We start from the raw sequence: 21,358 nt of genomic DNA, 5'->3' as shown, positions 1-21,358 counted from the left end.
GCCCAGTTTCTCTTTCTTACCGTTTAATCATAGACGCTGCTCTCAACTGAGAAGAGTGAAGCCAGTTTTGCTTCACATATCATTTTGGGTTATTTGTGACCTTCTTGGTTTAGTTGCCAATGGACTCTTGGAGTAATTTTGCTAAGCTGGTGACTGTCCCACATTTTCTTTACTTGTGATTTCACGTTGTCAAACAGGTTTTGTTTAAGTAATTTCTTATCTCTACAAGTCTGACAACAATGAGGCTCTAGGTGTGGCGACTGAAATAATAATAATAAAAAAAAATTAAACAATTTTCCAAAAAAAAATGCAGTCACAGTTTTTCGTGGATTTAAACAAGGGCACCATTTTGGTTTGGATTTGGCCTTTTCCCTTAACAAATGCAACTATTTACTTTGGCTACACTGGTCTGATCCTAAACTTGTTTGTATCGTTTGCAGCATTTAGGTGTGGCCGAAGCCAGAACAAAACTCTGTGAAGGCCAAATACGTTATGTTAAGTATATCGGAACAAAAAGTGGCTGTGTGTTGGGTTTTCTCAACACAAAACTCATGAAAACAGTAGAGAAAGAGAGAGAAAAAAAAAAAAAGACTCGCCGTTTTGAATTGTTGAATTATTTATGGGGGCAGAATATTTCCAACATAATTTAACTGTCACCACTGATGCTCTCCAGTGCTTTTTATTTACAGAAAAGTGACTTCATGTTACTGTACACTTTGATATTTCCCTTTTTAATAAATACCCATAGGGTAATAGGTCCTCCGTAGCTTTGAGTGCATTATAAAACACACAACCCTAAGTTAATGCATCCTTTACTAACCATACAAAACAAAGACGACATAGAAAATATAGCATTACACCATGTTACAAAGTTACAGAAAATACTTATATATATATATATATATATATATATATATATATCTTTATAGATATATAGTCACAGAAAAACAGCAGAAAAAGCTTGCGACAGGATACATTTGTTGTGTTTAAGTTAACTATCTGAGATGGAAACACGCGATGGTTGTCAGCTCATAGTCACAGACCTGGAGTCCCAGGAGGTGGTTAAGGCGGCGCAGCTCATCGCGACGAGATGCTGCAACAGTGCTGAGCAACGCCTGCAGGAAAACCCGCAGCTGCACCGGTATCCAAACACAGTGCTGAGAGCAGCAAGGGCAACTCAGGCTGAGGTGTACATTCCTTAAAACAAAGGCACAGCTTGGCAGCAGCATTGCACTCTTTATATGATTTTGCTGCAGGTTCAGACAATCAATATGATTTGTTTTCCTCCATCGAGTGTTTGATGGAGGAAATGATTAATTGGAGATCTGGTCGGGTGACGCCTCTTCAAACTTGTCAGTCCGGCCTCGATTTCTTTCACCTTCCTCTTTGTCTTTGAGAGACTGCAGCTGCCAGTTTATCAGGTAAGGAGTAATCAAGCCCTATTTGGCCCAGCCTGTGGTGGCCTCTCCGTTGATGTAGGCGAAGCCTGGAAAATGCTGCGAGTGTTCGTACTCCGAGTTTCTGCGAGGGCCGAGAGGAGAGTACATGTCCCCAGAGGTGGCATAGCGAGAGGAATGCATAGGCGGGCTGGAGTAACAGCTGTTGGCAGGAGACACATCTGGCCAGCGGGGGGCGATGGGCGCAGGGTGCAACCGAGGAGTGCTGCCCATCAGGCACGGCTCCATGCGGGGCATCTGGCTGTTGAGCTGGTACTGAGGAGGAGAAAGACAGTAAGGTTGATCAATGATTATTTTATAAGCAATTAAATAAGGTTTAGAACTGATCTTTGACATAAAACTAAATAAATGGGGAATTAAATTGGAATTTAAAGACTGAATTTTGTGCTCACTTGTGTTGTCCTGAAACGGTTAAGTGTGGAAAACATGCAAATAAACTGGAAATTGTGAAAGGGGGCAACAATGATCATCGTAATAAAATAAAACAACAAGACCAAATGTATATCTGAATCAATAACAATGGAAAAAAAAATATTCAAAATATATATAAAAAAAAACTAAATTGTTATGCGGAATACTTCTACCTGTGGTCCTTAAGTTTAGATTGATAATAAGCTTTTTTCTTACACATCAGTAAAACACCAATTGAAAACTTTAAAGGAAGCATGAAAAGCTTCCCTCCTTTCAGAGACGTCACTTCGGTGTCGCCTCATCTGTGAACCTGTTTATGTGAGCCGACCCCATCGATGGTAATTTCCTGTCGGGGGAAATTGTCTCACAAGTTGTGCCAAAAATGGTCAAAACAGAAAAATTAAGGCTCTCACAAAAAAAAAAAAATAAATAAATAAAAAATTGTCCTTTCTTTAAAAAAAAAAAGCCTTTTCTATTTGTTATTTGTGTTGCCTGTGGTGACGGCGCAACAAAGAACAATGAGTTAATCTGCCTGGCGATAAAAATACTCTGGACAGATGTGGATCCGAATGAGGTTGCAGCTCCGTGCCCGACCTCTTGCTCTGACAAAGTGGAGTCATTGTGCTTCATTTAAGCTCAGACGGGTCTAAAAAAGAAAAGTGGAAGTAGGAGCCTTTTCCCTTTTTCTGGCTAAATATAAACACGACAGTCGATTCCATTATGAAGGATCGCGGCATGGAAAAAGATGGTCAGAGCAGAGCCGACGTCTCAGCTGCCTCTTGTTCACAGGCAAAGAAGGGGGTCGTTGCACAACAATATTTTAATAAACGCCCCTTCTGCCCCGCTCTGAGGCTGCTGGCTCAAACACATGAAGAGACCATTGAGAGCTGGAAGGAGGAGTAGCAGAGCGGGGCCCCTCTTGGCCCCTGGAAGAGCCACCTTTCACTGTCTGCTTCCGCCGAGCGGAGAGGGTTTGATTCAGAAACGTTTAGAAACACTGCGAGCTCTGAAGTCCGGCCGATTTACCCCCTCCCCCCCCACCCACCACCACCATAAAAGCAGCGGAGGCTGGCGCTCCCTCGACAGGAAATTACCACCAAAAGAGCAAATTTACACCACAAGCTGCAAGAACGGCAACATCACGGACCGAAACCTCTTAAAAAAAAAAAAAATCTTTTGTTTAAAACAATAAAGATACCAAACCGATTTCGTTTATAGTTAATCAAGCTGTTGTAGATTTCAGATAAATTAACAATAAAACAGAGCAGATGGGAGATGTGTGCGTATTCACCCAGTGGACAATCCACCACCTTAGGAAAGTTTTAATATCACCTGAACCTCTGCACGTTTTATCACAAGACAACAACAAACTCCAAAGGATCTTAATGGGATTTTATGAGATAGACCAACACAAAGTAGTCCAGAATTATGAAATAAAGAACAAATGATTTTTTCCCCCCCAGGCTCAGTCAGGCAGGATGGGGAGTGTGTTGACGACGAATGTGTTGACATCGATCCAGTCAAATTTGCAGTACCGTAAGTCCGCCACACTTTGCGCTATCTGAAAAATGCCAATGGTTTCTGAAAGAGGGGGAGACCGTGCGCTTTCCAGCCAATATCGGGTTATTACGGTAATTTCACCCCCGCCGTAGCAGGGAGTGAAATTAATCAGAGGCAATCTTTTAATAGATGGTAAATTGCAAAAATAACTTTATAGATATCGAAAGTTCCAGTTTTTATGGATAAATGGGCAAATATATTTACTCACAAGGCATTTAGAACTGCATGCAATTAAAATAAGTTGGAGATTTGAAACGTGAAACTAAAAGAGTTAAACACCAGTTGTCAAGTCTTGTCACAAATTCTCTGTTGGGTTTAAGACTTTAAGTGGTTCAGCCTGAACACCAGGCTTCTCTCCTTTATTACCCTTTATTTAGCTCCATCCTTCTTCCCAGCCTCCCTGCCTGGGGTGAGGAGAAGGATCCCCACAGCATGATGCTGCCACCATCATGTTTCACAGTAAGGATTGTGTGTTCTAAACATTGTGCAATGTTAAGTTTTCTGCTGTACTTACCACTTTAACTTCAGGCAAAACAATTCAGATACAAGTCTTGTGACCAGAGCAGCTTGCAAACAAAAGCAAGACGTTCTTGTCGCCACTTTTTCATGAACCCCATCTTTGTGAAGTGGGTTCGGATGACAGCTAGTAGTTGTCCTAAACGCTTTCCATTCTCAGAGAATTATGTGAGATGCTCACAGCTTGAGATTAAGTCGTTCTGGATTTTATTTAGGGGCAACACACAAAAACAGGGCTGAATAATGCATGCCACACTTTTCAGATTTCTCTTTAGACGAAAAGCTGTAAACCAGGAATCATTTTCACAGTAATGCGCCACTTTATGTTGGTCTGTTGCTGCAGCAACATAAGATGTGAAAAAGTGTAAATTATGTGAATAGATTTGGAAAGTAAAGTAAATGTTGACCCGATCCTGCCTGTGCAGCACTGACCTGTGCAGAGGAGCGGTGGTAGGCGGAGTAGTGAAGTGGGGCGGGGATGGCCGGCTCGTGGGCCAGGCTCGGGTACTGGCTCTGGATGGAGTGGGGGTGCTGGTTGGTGTAGCTGCCATAGTTGTAGCTACCGCTGTATCTGTGACAAGACGTGCCTGATTAGCAGTGAAATCTCCTGTGGGTGCGTCTAACACCAGGGTGGTATTTACCCGTGCTCCTCCCTGTGGGCGTACACCGGCATCCTGTGTGCGGAGGACGGCGGCGGGACGGGAGCGCTGCTCCTCATGCAGGACAGCTGCTGCCCGGCCTCCGGAGCGGAGCCGCCCGCTGTGGTCACTGTGTATGTAAGGGACCAGGTATATGACTGAACAGCGCCTGGCAGACACAGAAACAAACGTTTCGGCGCGGAGTAGCTGAATAACGTGGAGGATTTCGAAAACCGCTTCGTTTTCTGTCCCGTCTCACCTGTGGAAGCGGTGACCCCTGTGTACTCTGGGGACAGGGCGGCGGTGGGGGAGCTGGCCGACGAGACGTCCACCGACTGGACGGAGCGGGCGGGAGAGTAGGACCCCGGAGACGGGGAGGTGGGGCTGGTTTCTGTCAGCGTGAATTCCTCCTCGTGCTCTGCTGGAAGAGTCAGGAGAGGACACATTCGTGGAATCGCGATTCGCTGGACGCCTCTGCGGTTTGCACACACAGAAACTCTGATTTTCCCTCATTTTTCTTTAAAAATTTGCTCAATTGCTGTCATATTGGACAGAGAGCCTTTCTGAACATCAGCTTTCAAGTCCTGCCAATTATTCTCAATTGGATTTATTGGTAGACTTTGACTGGGCCATTCTGACACGATGATGTATTTCAACCAAAACCGCTGCAGTGGCTGCATGTTTAGGGTCATCATGCTGCTGGAAGGAGAACCTCTGCTTTAGTCTTCAGTCCTTTGCAGCCTCTGACTGGTTTTCTTTCGGGACGGCACAAACTGCACAGCTGAACTGAAAAAACAAAATCATCCCAACCAATCATGCTGCCACTACCGTGCTTTAGCATAGGGGATGGTGTGTTCAGGGTGATGTAGCATGTTCATTTTTGCCACTCCTTCATGAAAGCCAGATTTATGGAAGCATTGAACACTTTAATTTTTAGAATATAAAATCTACATAATTATTCCTCCAAGCTTCATCAGTAAGTTTTGATTCTGATGAGTGGTTTAAAATAAAACCTGGTCGATACAACATCCCAAAAGCACCTGATAAATCAAATAGAAAACAAACTCAAAAAGTTTTTTTTAATCAAAATCAATTGTCTATTTTCATTAGATAAGCCATTAGACAAGCTATCTCACCAAAAACATTCAATATGGCCACTTAAGAATTTTTTTTTGTATAAATTCCTGACCTTGCAGAGCCTGGCAGTAACAGCAGCAGCTGCTCAAAAAAAAAAAAGGTGAAGTCAGATATTTACTGTATAAAAGGTTAAGGTTAAAGCTAAGGTTTTAGCTTCCTGGCTAATATCTTGAGTTGCTGCTTCAATATTTTGGCATTATTTTCTTTCCTCTTGATGTGTCTCCAGTGCACCAGTCCCTTCTGCAGGAAAACCACCCACATCTCATATGGATATACTTCTGAGGCTTCCTCCATCTTCCTGTATGTAAAACTTCAAATTTTGGCTTCATGACTCCACAGGATACATCTTCAAAAATAAAGCCGCTTATCCCTGAGTGCATTTTCAAGCTTGAATCTTACTTTTCATATTGTTTTGACTTTGTAAGGACTTCTTTTTCTTGCCGTGGCCTTTCCACTCGTTTCGCTGTGGCTAACAGTGAGGAACAGATTCTGGTATCTAGTCTAATTTCTTCAGATTTTCCACGACGTCACACAGGAAAGCAGCGTGTTTGAAATGTCGCCAAAATGCAACAAATTAGAGGTCTTCCTCTAATTTACTCAAATGATGTTAACCTAACCAATCCGAAGTCTACAAAGACATTACATCACCATCTGGGCGTTGCCAAATAATTCAACAGCAAAATCATTTTGGTGAATGTATTCCTCTAAGTTTGAAGAAAGTAATACAGAAACAGTAAGTAACATTTCTGACTCAAGCTGACTTTGTGTAGCTTTACTCTTCACAGGTGGCTCAGCGTTTGAGGCCTCACCTGTGCTCCCCTCGCCTTTCATGGCCCTCATCAGGTCGTTGGCCCTCTCCTGGAAGTGGAGCGACTCCAGCAGGTAGAGGACGTAATCGTCAAACATGAGGTGGATCAGGTGGAAGGAACCTGCAGACACAAAAACACAACATGCTGAATCTTCCTGCTAAAACCGCGAAACGTTTTTTTACAGACGGGAAAATGAATGAAATAGACGACGACTGTCTGGGCGGTGATGACTTCACATCCTGACAGGAGAAAACGAACCAGCTCAGCCTCAGAAATATGTCGGCTGACCCCAGATGTCACAGGGAGCAGATGAGGCAGCAGCATCACAGACGTGTCATTGTGCCGCCGCCGTGCGCATAATAAAAACACTTGTGGTCGTTCAGGGGAGCGGGGCGCAATCCTGAACACTCGTAAAATGGGGGTGAAAAACAGGCAAACGCATCGGGAAAGGGGAGGGGTGGCCTTTGTTAATTAGCTGTTTGTGCACAGAGACCTGCTTTATCAAAACACCACTACCAGCTGTGTCTTTCGTATTCAAAGAAAGGGCGAGGAGAAGACGGAGAAGTATTTTTTTTTTGTCCCTCTTTCACTTTTACTGCTGTGTTCCAACTTTGGCTTGTGCACGGCAGGTTGTAAAAAAAAAAAAGGCAGCCATTCTTATTTCTCCAACTTTTTTTCTGAAGACTGCAGGCCTGAGCAGGAATTCAGTTTCTGATATGAAGGTAGAAACCAGCCGATTCATCTCCTTATATTTGACCAACATCTTTCTCCTGTCTGGACAAAACGTCAACATTTTGGAACGGCACAGCCAGAATCCCAAGTTAAATCTGATGCAGGATCTGGGAGGAAGCTAAAGATGAGGGTGATGGCAAGAAGGCTTTCCAAGAGATTATCAGTAAAGATAAAAGGACAAAATACCAGAGAAAGTTAATAAGAATCATGATAAGAAGGAGTTGATTATGCCAGAAGAGATTGTTTCATTGATTATGGAGATCATGAACTTTAATTTTCAGTAAAATGTCAATAAAAACAGATTAAATGTTTTTTTCCCAAGCTTTTATTGCCTGCCTCATTTCCTCCTAGAAACAAACTTCTTAATAAATTTACAAGGTAAACAGTAAACAGTTCAGGACCTACATGTTCGGGTCCTATTTTCACTTAAAATGATAACACACCATGTTAATAAATGTACTGCTGTGGCTTTGCAAAGAACAAAATGCATAAAAATACATTATTATTAACTTATATTGCTAATAGCAGAGAGCCTGGTCAAAACGGTGAAGTTTGGTTTGATGTCGTTCCAAAGATTGGACAGCAGAGGTAAATAAAAGATGTTATAAGTAGAATCAGTGTCACCCTTTTTACTTGAAATAATTAATACCAAAATATTTCCTGAATCTCTCTAAAGTTGTAGCACAGTTGGAAAACCATAAGGAATCATTTCTGCTTTTCTATTTCAAATTAAACCAATTACGCTGAAGTAATGTGCTTTCCTTTGACATTTTTTTCTGCAGATACTGGGAAACAATGCTTCATACTTTCAACTGGGTTCCAGTGGCTTTGTAATGCTTCATAAACAGAACGGATTTTAACAGGTGGGTTTATCTGCAGAACTTTACCACAAAATCTCTAAAACTGCTCAGAATATTTGGTCTCAGACTGTGAACTTTGTTCATGTCGGCGTGAATCGCTCTGGGCTCACCAAAGCTGGGCGCGCTGTGCAGGGTCATATCCCGGATGACTCTGGTACCAAAACACGACCACATCAGCAGGAACTGTTGGGCCACCTTCTTCAGCGAGCCGGGCCTCTTCCCCGCCACCTAGAGAGAGAACATTTCCATGAGAAAAAGATGGAGGTGGGGGGGGAGGGAGCGCCAGAATTAACCCCTGGGTCCATATTGGGGCTTAACCCTCAGGAACGAAAAACATGTCAACAAGTCAACTATTTAATTTGCCCCCGGGGACACGCCTTCCTATTGAACTATTGTCTGGGCGGTGGAGGACGTTGCCGGGGCGACCAAATTTTACAAGCCCATATCTGGCACATAATGGGTGCAAATGGGGAGCTTGAAGACATCATTAACTGGGAGGATTGGGAGCTAAGTGCCTCTGAGTGAGAAAGGCATGCAGAGGTGAGCGGATTTTAGGACTTTGCTGCACAAACAGGTTTATTAAACTGAACTGATCATAATTTTTACAGGTGCACCTAGAAAAATGATTTCAGTTTGGTTTGTGTGTTTAAAATTTTATACATTTTTATTATTTATTTTGTTTTTTTATTCTTTATAGCAGCCAATCCTAAAGTAACAGATCTGTTTTTTAAAATATATTTTTTCTAATTATTATTATTTTTAAATAAAAAAATGTTATTGCTTTCATTTATCATCAGTTTTTTTTTTTCAAAATTATTTTTTAGACTCTAAAACCAGAAACCAGATGATTATATTCTTGTGAAAACTCTGGCATATTGGTCATATTTTACAAAGGTTTTTTTGTAAATTGTTTTTAAAATTTATTTAAAATTTCTGCTGTTTTGTCTGACCATTTAAAAAATATATAGTTTTGATACTCGGTTAATATTTAAAATTTTTATTTTGCTGCAGCGGTATGTGACCTTGACCAAGCAGCAGTCACTGACCATGGAATGAAAATCTCACCAACATCCATAAATAAAACGACGATTTTATTCGTTAACTTCTTGATACTGAAGGACATATTCTAAAAGGCTTCTCAAATTAAATTTTATTTATTTTAGGTTCTATTTTTAGACCTTCTGTGAGGAGCAAAAAGCTTCAAAAGTGTGAAACAGATGCTCTGTTCTTGCCTTGCAGCTATTCACATGTCTGATGCTGAATCATTCATAAATCTTCGTTTATCTTCGTCGCCGTCTCTCACCTTGACGACGCAGCGGTCCACCATGGAGTCCAGCCACTCGATGTAGGCCTCGATCGGAGACTGCTCTTCCAACAGGCGGTCAAATTCCTGATACACTGAGACAAGAGAGGAAAAAAAAAAAAAAAAAAAACTTGAACAACAGCCTCGTAACGCAGCATCGTCCACACATCAGCGACCTCTGCTCCTCTCAGGAGCTGAATGGCGGCGGCTCGGCTCGGCGGGGCGTTGGAGAGGAGGATGAACTTGTTTAACCTTCTGCTCTCCGTCCTCGGTGCTTTGACTCCGCCGGTCATGGGAACGATCGTCACTGAGTGTGTTGTTTACGCGGCGGCGAGAGATGGAGCTCTAAATGTGACACTTACAGTGCATAATAAGCTGCCTGTGCTCCTCCTGCGAGTCCTCCATGGTGTAAAGTGTCTGCTTGGTGATGCTGTTCAGGTCCACGTTCCTCCAGTCCTCCAGCATTTGGAAGGTGATGTCGGCGCTGTTTATCACAGTCCGAGACGCCTGGGGGCCGCATGAAACGACAACATGACGCCTGTGTGTCGCTTATCTGATTTGCTTCTTTGTTTTTCATATGGATTTTAATAAAAACATTCAGAAACACGACATTCACCTGACAGAGATGGTTTAATGACGTTTGCCGCTTCAAAATCTGGGAGAATCTCCTCGACACTGGAAATGAAATCATAGGAAAACGGTCAATATCGAAGACGGGGCTTGCCACATGAGAACATAGAAATCATTTGTGGTTGACTTACGTTCAAATTTGATGTTCCTCAGGTTTTCAGGAAGGTCGTGAAGTGCTATTTTAAGCCACTCATCAAGCTGTTTGGCAAATTTCCGAATAACCTGAGTCAAGCTGTGCAGAAGAGAGACAACAGAGTGGATTTGAAGGGCCGCAGCTAATGAGATTTTATCCTGAGGTTTCATCTGGAGGGCATCTCGTAAAAACAATCCAAAGCTTAAGTTGGAGTAACATTCTCAAGAGGAAATGCTTTCAAAACATTAATCAAAACAACTCATTAAATCGTTTGCAAGGTAACCTAAAGCCACAGATGCACTCTATATTTAGCAGTAAGTGAAGACTACTGTGGGGTATAATAAGACATTCTTAATAAGAAAAATGTCTATAAATAGTGACAGTAAAGGTTTAACTCGTCAATTGGCAGCGTTTGCATAAACAGCTCCAACTAGAGAGACATAGAGAAATCAGTTCTTAACAGGAATTGGATGATTTTCAGCTCTTTAATCCCCATTTATTATTTATGAATTAAAAAACAAATGTTGTTTAAAACATGCTGTATTTGCATTTGGTAACTAAAACAAAGGTTGAGAGGCTAAACACCATCAGAAACTGTCCATTAAACACACCACAGTTAGGTGGTGCTTAAAGAGACAGAAGGTCAAATTAATTACCGCAAAGTTGATATTTTTTTTATTCTTATATTTCCACCTTTGTTGTTTGCAGAATATTCTGGATTTGGAGATGTTTGTAACATTTTGCAGGTCTTCAAGTTCAGGTAACATTCTCAATCGAACCATGTTAGTCTGTGATATAAGTTGCTAAAAATAACAACTCTGAACATGAAACAACAACGACGACGACACACAGCAGGAAGATTAGGAAAAAATATCTTGAATTCAGTCTGTCGTCTAGATAGAACCATCTTTTTGTAAACTACAGATCAAAAATTGGCTCCAAGAATGATCAACACATCTCTAAACTGACCCCACGCTCTCAAAGCTGAGGAGGTCGAAACATTTCTACAGCTGAACATAACGTTTTCCACACCAGACAAACATTTTTCTTACTGTCTGACATTAAATCAGACGAATCTTTTTCTGTTTTAGGTGACTTAAGATTACCAAAATGTTTCCTAGATGCCAGAATGCTGAAAGGTCATTCAGGAAATGACCCCAAAATCAACGTACAGAAGGGAGATTATAGTTTTCTAATATACACAGCAACAACTTCACTAAATAGGTGAGGAAAAAATATTGAAGCAATATCTTCAAAATGAACAATGACTCTAAGCAAATGAGTTGACATGAAGACAATGAAGTCATTGTTGGGAGTGGGCATTATAAGGTCTGATCTCAGTCTTTTAGAAAATGTGTGTGGAGCGCTTCTGAGGTGTGTGTGAGCGAGACATCAGGAGGAATGGGCCAAACCTCCAGCAAACTGCCGTGAGAAGCTTGTGGGAAGCAGTTCAACCACATACAGAGAAAACGGAGGCCAACTTCTGACTTTGAAGACAAACAGAAATCATTTTCCTAACGCAGCCAAACATGAGCCGCCGAGACTGATTTAGTCTCAGACGGTGAGAAATGAAGGGCTTGTGTCTGCGTGTGAGCATCCAGCTGTAATCCCATCAGACTGAAGGCGGAAACAGATGCTCACCTGTCAGGTAGTGCTTGCAGGACGGTGGGCATCAGCACCCCGGAGATGGCTTTGTAGAGGATGGAGTCACAAACGCCGACGATGTTGACCACGGTGGGGGAGCCGAGGACGGGCAGCATGTGGGGCGGCATGCCCTGCCAGAAGTGCAGCAGGAAACTTTGGACCTGCAGGCGCCAAGCAGGCGACGTTACAAGAAGAGGTTTATGCTCATGTTTCATGAAGAGGGTGGAGTTCAAAACCTTACCTCGTCAAAATTGGCTCTGATAACCGTGTCCAGTATCCTCTGACAGTGCGTTCTGTACATCATGATGAACGTCGACACCTGAAAGCAACGACAGAGTATTAATCTGTTCGCAGCAGAAAGTTTTACAGCCTTTTTTCCCCTTCCCCCCCTTTTGAGGTGAAACTAAAAAAAAAAAAAAAAAAGCGTTGCAAAAACAAGAAAATAAATCTGCCTGTGAACCAATAAATACATGTTACAGGTCCAGGCTGGAGCAGAGCGATATAAAACGAGCTTTAGAGATCAGCAAAACACAAACCATTTAAAATCATGGCCCCCCTTTTAAGAGCCGGACAGCTAGTGCCCGTCTTTTGTCCACTGCTAGATCTTATTATCTGCCCCCCGAAGATTAAGAGTTAGTGAGGAGCCAGCACATAAATCCTTAAGGTCCCTCTCTCAACGCAAAGCCAGATAAAAGAGTCAAAGAGGGGGAGCAGAGATGGTGAGATGGGAGGGAGGGGAGCTGTAAGTAAGGACTTAAAAACCGTCGTTTACCCTCTCCTCTGGCAGGCTGGCAGGCAAATTTAGGTCTTTGACATTTGGAAACTCTGGCAGGAGCGTCCCCAGCTTGGAGCGCGGTGAATACGCCACTGTCTGCTTCGTGACCTCTTTCTTCCCCGTCTCGTTCACCCACGCCGCCCCCTTTTTGGAGTACATCACATCGTAGTACGGTGACGTCTCCTTCACCGCGATCCCGTAGTAGTGGTACCTGAGGAGGACAGGATGTCTTCTAAAATCATGATAATCTACCCCTATGAACAGCTGCTGAGTGAATTTGCTACATCTTAAATGAAAAGCTTTCCGTTTTAAGTTCAGCGTGTCCATGTCTGCTTGTCGTTTGCGATGCGAACAGAAGGTCAAAAGTCCAAACTCACTTGGACTGTCCTCTTGTCCCCAGTCGTCTGGTTGTCAGTGCTGGGAACTGCTGCCTTATAATCTATTTACAGAAAGGAGATCAGAGCCGTCAGTGCAAACATGTTCAGTCATGAACGTTTATATATCAGGATAACTGAAGGTGCCCCATTTTGTATTTTATTCACTACTTCAACTAGATGGAGCCCTAAAAAGAGTGAGTTCAGGTGAAACATCTAAATAAATCAATTTTCTTTCCTCCATTTATATAAATAACCTTGATATACGTCAGCATGGGATAGCTCTGGATCCAGCTGTGGCTCACCTCCGTGCAAAACGTGCAAATATTCAAATACTTGCAAAGTAGCAATAGATCCTTATTCATTTGGACATATTTTTTCAAAGTTTAAAGTACTTAATGCCAAAAAAGCACCTAAATAATGTTTGTTTTTACATGTTGCAAGCCATTACTTCTTAATGTCAGACGTTAGGTGGCACTTCATCACATAACCAAGTACCTTCATTGGAAGAAAGAATCTGTTCAACACTCGTTTATTCTCAGTTTGTTCCAGATCAGGAAACAGTTTTCAATATTAGACAAAGTTAGCACAACTACACACAAAAAGCAGTTTTTAGCTTTTCAAACCAACCTCACTATTTTCATAAGTAAATGCCTCTTTTGTGAAATCATTCATTGGCCAGATGAGCCCAATTTTTCCACATCCAGGCCTAGAATTAAGAAATGACCCAACAGAACCTGTTTGACAGCAGGAAGTAGGATAAAAGTAAAAAAACAAAAAACTAACATATGGCATTTAAAAAGGACGGGGAAGTCATTTCTAAGGTATTGAGACTCTATTGATTAACAAATTGATGGGGAATCTTCCTACGACTGCTTCAATGACCCAAACAGGAGACGATAAAAAACCCAGAGCAGCATCTAAAGAACCGAATTCTTCACTTTCCTCAGTTACAGTCAGTGTTAAAGTCTCAACAATAAGAAATAATCTAAACTGGTGTTAAAGGGAGAGTTCAAATGAGAAAAGAACACAAAGGCTTTTCTCACATTTCTGGAAATGCGACTTCATGATAAATATGATTTCTCTGGCGATAAAAGTGCGACTTTCTGGACGGTTTGTGTCCCGTATCATCTTTTACAAAACTAACAACGCATCTCAGAAAAACGACATCATGTTTTAAATGCATCATACAATACACTATTAACTACTGGCTATACACTGCAAACATTTTTGTTAAATCCAATTTGGCAGACAGGCAAAAAAGCAACTCATGAATATCCAGTCCCTCCTTCTACTGTAGACGACTCAAGTGATGTGACATCAAAAAACGCTTAAACACTAAAACTACTGGTGTATTTTCCAAATAACAACTTTGTATTTGGAGAAAATTACAACTGATCACCTAGAGAAAAAAATCCTAGAATGCCTTAAGAAAATAAAAAAAACACTTTAGAAATAAATCCTGACCTAAAGGATCATAGTTTGTGCATGAAAGGGTGAAGTTGCTGTCATTTCTTTTATAGCATTGTTGATTTAATTAGGCTAGTGACTTTCCAAGTCTGCATTTCTGCATGAAACTCCCCTGCTGCTGAAGCGACTGCGTTTCAGCAAGACATTAAATACAAGTAAAATAAATTCTGTCACTTCTATGACGTCCAGTCATTTGACTCGTTCCTTTCTTCATCAGCCTCTCCGATCCTCGCTCCTTGTCCTTTTCATCTCCCCTCCTTCCTTCTTTCCTCTCCCTCTCTCTCTCTCTCTCTCTTTTTTTTGTCTGCAGAGATTGGCTCCTCGGTCCGGCTCCCGGTGCAGAAACTTTAGCAAACAGTGTAGCTCTCCATTGTGTGGGATGAAAAAAGGGGCCAAGCTGTGAAGTTTCTGTCAGGCCCCGCTTGATAAATGAGCAGACAGGGAGGCAGCCCGGGCCCTCTCTCGTTTTTTTGTCCCGAATCAATGAAGCCTTCCTAAAGGACACCCCACACTGCTCCAGCCACTGATCTAACATTCCGCAACATCTCACCCTTCCAAATTTCCTTTAATTATACATTAATCCAGGCCCCTTCTCTTTTTCAATATCTTCCGACAGGAGCTGGCGGAGGGGGGGGGGGGGGGGGGGGGGCCGGAGCCCGGGGTACAGGGGACGGCTGTGGGGCAGGAAGGCTGAGGAACTTGTTGGGGTTGTGGGAACAGACGAAAGCACATCTCCTTTGGCTCTAGATTAAATGTTCACACTGAGCTGCGGTCGACGTCGCTTCAGGAGCTGCAGCCCAACACCGAACCGTGCAGGAAAAACTGCACTCAAGAAAGAGTAGCGCTACTTCAGCACATTTAGACTAAAAAGGCAACTCAAGTGCAGAGTAACTAATCAAAACATCAGTCATTAAATATTTAAAAATTACATCATCAGATGGACCGAAATGTGAAGTTATGTGGAAATGATTGTGATTTTTTTAATGACCGAATGAAAACAATTAATTTAAATAACATAACTGCAAAATAACAAAATCAGGCAAAAGTAAAAAAAAAAATTCTTTCAATATCGTGAAACTTTAACAAGTGATTTTTTTTGTTTGTTTGTTTAAAACAAGCTGGCTCTTCAGTCAGTGAAGTTACTCACAGAGGGAGAGCATCCAGAAATCTTACTTTAGAGTAGTAATACTTCATGATAAAACTACTGGGGTAAAAAGTAGAACTTAGTAAAAAATACTCCAACCAAAATGTTCAGTAAATGTAACTGAACAAATGTAACTCTGGACCGTGACTGAGATTACAGCCTTTATTTGACCTCACACACAATCTGTGAAGTCACTTTAGGAGATTCGATTAAAATACCTGAGGACCATGAATTTAGCGCAGCATGATGGGAAGCACTGGGAATGATGGTGAAATCCAGAGCTCACCTTTCCAAAGCTCGCCGCGTTCACGGGCTGCGTGTCGTGCTTCTCGCTGAAGTCAAGGTAGTGCATGTAGAGCGCACTTCTGGGGATGCACACACCTTCTGCTATTTCGTAGTTTTCCTCTAACCTGTGGCACAACACATATGAGGGGGCTGCAACCTCTGAACGAGCTTTAAGCAACAATGTCAGGCAAAATACGCGCTGGAGATTTTTTTACTGAAATCTGTGAGATTCGACACTGGAAAATTATGTGGGGAGAAAATGTCAATAAGAGTAACCTAATAGTGGAGGATTTGGTTTAAAAGTATTTTTATCGGCTTGCAGCTGCTTCATCATGACAGCAGTTTTACTCATTCAGACCAAACAGTGAAAGTTTTCAATCACATACAGCAAACAGCGAAAGTTGCTCAGTCAGCATGTTGTGGTACCGTTCACCAATTAACGTTTCATTATGTAAACAATGAGGAGCCCTGACGCTATAAAGTAAAATAATGGATTTGAAGCAGCAGCTGCATGTTTTTGTTAACTTTTGTCAACATTCAGAAGAATCTTCGCTATTATTATTATTTTCAGAGTTTTGGCTGCATTAAGCCGTTCAGAACCACAGTAAATTGTTTGGATGTACATTATTTTATAGCTCATCAAAAACTTTGTGCAAAGCAAATTAAAACACCCTTTCAAAATAAAATGCTTCTTATGATTATATAGGATGGCTAGTTAAAATTCCACCTGCTTGATTTTAGGACAGTTGTGGATGTAACTGTAATTTGTGGTTTATTTTTGTTGCTATGACTACAATCACTGCCATTAAGCATAATTCTCCTTCTCTCCTCATTATTCTTGTTCTGATTTAAGCCAAATTAATCTAAATCAGGTGTGCAGTGAGAATCCATCTAAATATATTTGATATGCAGAGCAGCAATTGGTGTCAAAGGAAATAAACAGTGCCTACCAAACATTAGTTCCCAGCACTGGGTTGCAGTTTTGATATTTCAAATGTTGATGAAAGTTTGTAACTTGTTAAATTGTACAGAGATACTGTGCAAAGCTTCGATTATCTGCTTAAATGCAAAGCAAGTTTTTTCCCCTCCTCCTAAATTGTCGTAGCTCTCTTGATTACAAAAAGAAGAAAAGAAAAATGTATCTAATACTGAACCCTGAGGAACACCATGTGCACAGCCGTCTACGAATTTAATAGTAAAAATAAAAAATAAAATAAGCAGAGACTTTTCTTGACATGAACAGTTTCTATATTTTTGTAGGTGGAGGATGTATTTGTTAAAATTAATATTTTATGACTAAAAACTTTACATTTCTATTAACATTGCACAATGTCTGCTATTTTGCTTGCTAACATTTCTGTGATCATCTTAACGGATCATGTTGAGTCATTGTGAAAAGAAAGTAGAAGCGTTTTCGTCAAGTTTTATTTAAATGCTTAAAACTGAATCCATGTGATCTGTAGTGTGTTGTTTTATACAGGAAGTTTAAGATTTTAGTCATTTCTGAACCAGATCACTAATTTGCTAAAAGTAAAACCCATCACTGCCATGACTGTGAAAGTACAGGATCCCTGCAGTATTTTTATGTGAACATTTTATAAACTTGTTAAATGTTAAAGACTTTTATTCATCGCTTAATTTCCACTTAGTGTTAACACAAATTCTGGACAGACCCACTGTGATTAATCTGTTTTATTCACACAACAAAAATGAACTAAACTGAAAGCTAAATAAAAGTCAACAGGAAATGATTTAGTCTAAAACTGAAAAGTGACAGATGGTAACCAGCTGGTTCCCTTGAAATGCATCTACAGTTTTTATTTACAGTATGCTCGGTGCTTTCATTTGTTTTGTACTTTTTGCTTTTGTTGGCTAGAAAAATAGATGAGTTTCACAAAAGAATAACTTTCTTTTGTGTTTGATGTCTTTAATCAGGACATCAACCCATAAAATAATTGTTTCTTTTTTTTCCTGACCATTGTAGAAGTTGATACAAACCCACAGCAGATTTAGCTTTACGTTTATTTTTATTCAACCAAGTAGGAATTAAGATGGGCACTTTTTACAAGATAATAAAATATATTATTATTATTATTATTATTATTATTGTTTAACATTTTTTTACATATTGCTTTTGACACTTAAAGAACTTTTTGTGTTAACCTTTATATTTGTTGCTGCTGATAATAAAGGCTGTTTCTATTTGTACTTTTATTTCTAAGTCAATATAAGGCGAATATCAATTTTGCTTTATATTAAGATTGTATGAGAATTGCATGTTGAGAATTATTCCTAGCTTTATAATAAATGCAAGAATTACTGGAATTACAGAAATCAGACCTCTTTTATCTTTTTTGAAATTGCTGATCAGTTTTTTAAATGTTTTCACTGGTTTGTTGATAATTTATCTTTGAAGCTGGAAGTGTTGGAGGGCCTCCTTGACATCACCCTAATTTTAACTCCCTTCACAGATTTCCTACAAGATTCATATCAAATAATAAGATTCATATTATTTGAAATAATATTTTGGTAAAACAAAATATAATTTCAAACCGGCCTGGGGTTCGAATAAATTAGCGCTTCTGGCTGTCACCAGTTTCCAGTGAACGAAAAAAAGGAGTGGTGACAGAAAAGCAGAGGTTCCCAATCACTTTCTGACTCTTACTGTCTAAATAAATCTAAATAAAAGGGAACTATGGCTGTTAGAGCAATTTCTGCTTAGAAATGAGTAAGTTCGATATTAGGAATAAAGTCTGTAAACACAAACACTTTCATCTACTTTTTCCCCCCCCAATACTTATCCAGCAGCTGACAAAACTAATTTCATATGTTTTCATATTTACAGGACATTGGAAAAAGCCTGCATAAATTAAAACTAGTTCACAGCTACGTACTTTATACTAATTGGTCAAAAAGACGAGCAACGACAACAGTAGTGGCACAACTTTTGGTACATTTTTTTTTTTTTTTTACCAAAGGAAAACCAACAAACATGCAGAAAACCCAACTTCTCAAAAATAAGAAACTGTCATGTAAAGATAAAACTGAAGAGCTACAAGAAGAAAAAATACATTCAAACTCAGCAAGACAGGAAGATAAAATCAGGACTTGTTTTTGTTTAAACATAAAAGTTTAAGATCTGATGGAAAATGAGAAAACAACGTAATAATCTGAGTGAGTTTTTAATGTACAGCAACTAAAATTCACACACATCTGATTTAAGACTGATATGAAGGGAATCTGACAGGTTGAAAAAATATGAGGGTTAAACATTTTTTATTCTTTAAGAATAAAAAAGGTCAAATCTTTATATTCCACACAGACATCCTGTGCTTGCATATTAATTGTTCCTCCCTATTATTTTTATTGTATTATGATTTTTACATGCTCTTCTTCCTTTGTTATTATTATTATTATTATTATTATTTTGTTTTAACTCACCATTCCAGAGTAGCTGGTGTCGAATGTGGTTTAGTCGCTCTGTTATTCTCCTTTTCCTCATCTGCAGCATTCAACAAGCATCAGAGTAAATCATGTTATTACAGGGGCAGAAAACACCCTGATTCTGTGCAGGTAATATGACCAAACAGCAGCAGGTGAAGGAGTCTGAAACAAACAAACAAACAAACAAACAAACGTCTGGAGGTTCGCTGCTTACGTTCGTCGTTGGACATGTTCCCCAGAGACGTGTGGCTGGAGTATCGCTTGCTCTCGCTCTCATTGAGGCACCTTTCGATCCAGCTCTCTATGAAGATTTAAAAAACAAACAAACAATATATATTCTCTAAAAGTTCTTTTATTTCTTTAAGGCAAGATGTAGGTAAGCTAACGGGCTAGTTTGTTTTATTTCTCTAGACCTTCTCGGCACTGAAGGAGCATCGTCCTGCAGCATAACAGAGCAAAAGCTGTATTTACATAAACACGGTGCAGGACACTTAAAAACGTCACTAATGTGACAAGGCCGAGGCCACAACAAGCGATTGTGTGGGGCGGCAGCGCAGCCGTGGGTCCCGTTTGAGATGTTTTCAGCAAGACGGCAGGAATCCAGCATTGTTCTCCAGAGACGACGAGATGAACACACAGAAGCTTAAAAAAAAAAAGAAAGAAAGAAAGAAAAAGAGCCTGGGCGCATTTTCTGAAGCGGTCTGCTGGAATAGAGGCCATTGTGCTCATTTGATTTCTGCTTAGAAAAAGCCCGACTGGTGTGCTTTCTGAGAGCGAGCAGCAGCAAAAACAACAATGCTTTCATGTGGGAGCTGCATGATAAAGTGAAAATCCTTTTTAAAAAACACGGGAAAAAGTGAGTCAGCGGTCAGGAAGGAAGGAAAAGGAGATTGGTTGATAATCATCTCTTTCATTTTTATCAGAGTATTTTTTTATGCGTTATTAACTTTTTTTTATAGTGTAGCTGCCTTTAGAGAGGATCCAGGTCACAGCAGATAATAAAAGTTTTTAGAAAATAGCATTAAAATTTACTGAAGGTGCTTTTCAAAAGGACACGTCAAAAAGTTTTTTTTAACGCTACTGCATACAACTTGTACCGAGTATGTCTGAAATAGTTTGAGCTACATCAAGTTTCAATTATTGTCATTGTTCCCATTTATTTTGCTTTTCTTTAATCGAAGCCTCGCAGTTTGCCCAAACTGCCAGTTTGTGCTTCTTTTCACATTGAAAAGACAGAAAAGAAGCAGCTTGGAGATGCATAAGTGAATCCACTGAAGTGAAGCTAATTCTCCACAGAGACTCGGAGCTCAGGCTTCATTTGCCACAAGAACAGATAAGTTGGGGGGATCCAAATAATTGGATTAAATCCGATCAACAACCGAGATGGACGTTGGCCCGTTTATCAGCAGGAACAAGCGACACTTTCCTGCGAAAGCTGCCAAACCTCTACAAATGAAAAAAAGAAAGGAGAGTATCTACGTTTTATCCTTTGTATTTTGAACTACTAATTGTTTTAAAAATAGCCATTTTTCATAGTTTTTTTTTGTTTGTTTTATACTCAAAACTTTGGGAGCAGGTGCGCCTCTCTGACCGCCTTTTCTGAACAGATCCTGATGGAAAAAAAAAAAAAAAATCTGATTCCTATTTACCCATAAATGAGACCAAAATGCTCCAGAGCCGGTCCAGAGAAAGTTTGAGACACTACCAAAAAAAACAAAAAAAAAAAACAAAAAACAGGCGCAGCTAAGAAGCAGGAGTTTGGGTCCAGTTTACCAGGACTGACCTGTGGAATCCATGTCCGGCTCCTCCAGCAGCCCGCAGTGCATCCTCTTCCCATCAACGACGCCGGGTCCTCCGAGTAAAATGGCTCAGTGCACGCTCGCTGTCCCCCTCCTCCGATGGTCTCCTCTCGGCTCGTCCTGAGGCTCCCTGACCACTGCCCGTCACGGGAGATGTTGAGGCTCTGGGGTTCGCCCGGAGAAGGGCGGTGTTGGTGGAGGAGGGAGGGAAAGACAGAGAGAGAGAGAGAGAGAGAG

The 21,358-nt window shown here is 40.6% G+C and overlaps 1 protein-coding gene across 4 annotated transcripts; it reads right to left on the bottom strand.

Annotated features, from left to right (window-relative positions):
• Positions 1–663: 663 nt before the first annotated feature.
• rfx4 (regulatory factor X, 4) lies at positions 664–21,352 on the bottom strand. Of its 4 annotated transcripts, none has more exons than XM_015038108.1 (18): positions 21,106–21,352; positions 19,537–19,623; positions 19,320–19,380; positions 15,880–16,003; positions 12,983–13,044; positions 12,603–12,816; positions 12,072–12,149; positions 11,828–11,991; positions 10,185–10,285; positions 10,040–10,098; positions 9,786–9,930; positions 9,424–9,518; positions 8,231–8,348; positions 6,529–6,648; positions 4,842–5,003; positions 4,586–4,751; positions 4,377–4,515; positions 664–1,712 (listed from the first exon to the last, which is right to left on the bottom strand). In XM_015038108.1, exons 1-18 carry the CDS (start codon positions 21,146–21,148, stop codon positions 1,440–1,442), a joined length of 2,211 nt encoding a protein of 736 aa, XP_014893594.1. In that variant the 5' UTR covers positions 21,149–21,352; the 3' UTR covers positions 664–1,439. The 4 variants fall into 4 exon arrangements, with proteins under 4 accessions (XP_014893594.1, XP_014893596.1, XP_014893597.1 ...); XM_015038110.1 differs by having other exon boundaries at positions 4,377–4,509; XM_015038111.1 differs by having other exon boundaries at positions 4,586–4,712.
• Positions 21,353–21,358: the final 6 nt, after the last annotated feature.

Source organism: Poecilia latipinna, unplaced genomic scaffold, assembly GCF_001443285.1.
Source record: "Poecilia latipinna isolate Pla-1442-1.1 unplaced genomic scaffold, P_latipinna-1.0 Scaffold429, whole genome shotgun sequence".
NCBI classification, from domain to species: domain Eukaryota; kingdom Metazoa; phylum Chordata; class Actinopteri; order Cyprinodontiformes; family Poeciliidae; genus Poecilia; species Poecilia latipinna.
Note: the sequence above shows the minus strand (reverse complement) of the source record. Positions and strands in the feature narration are given on the sequence as shown.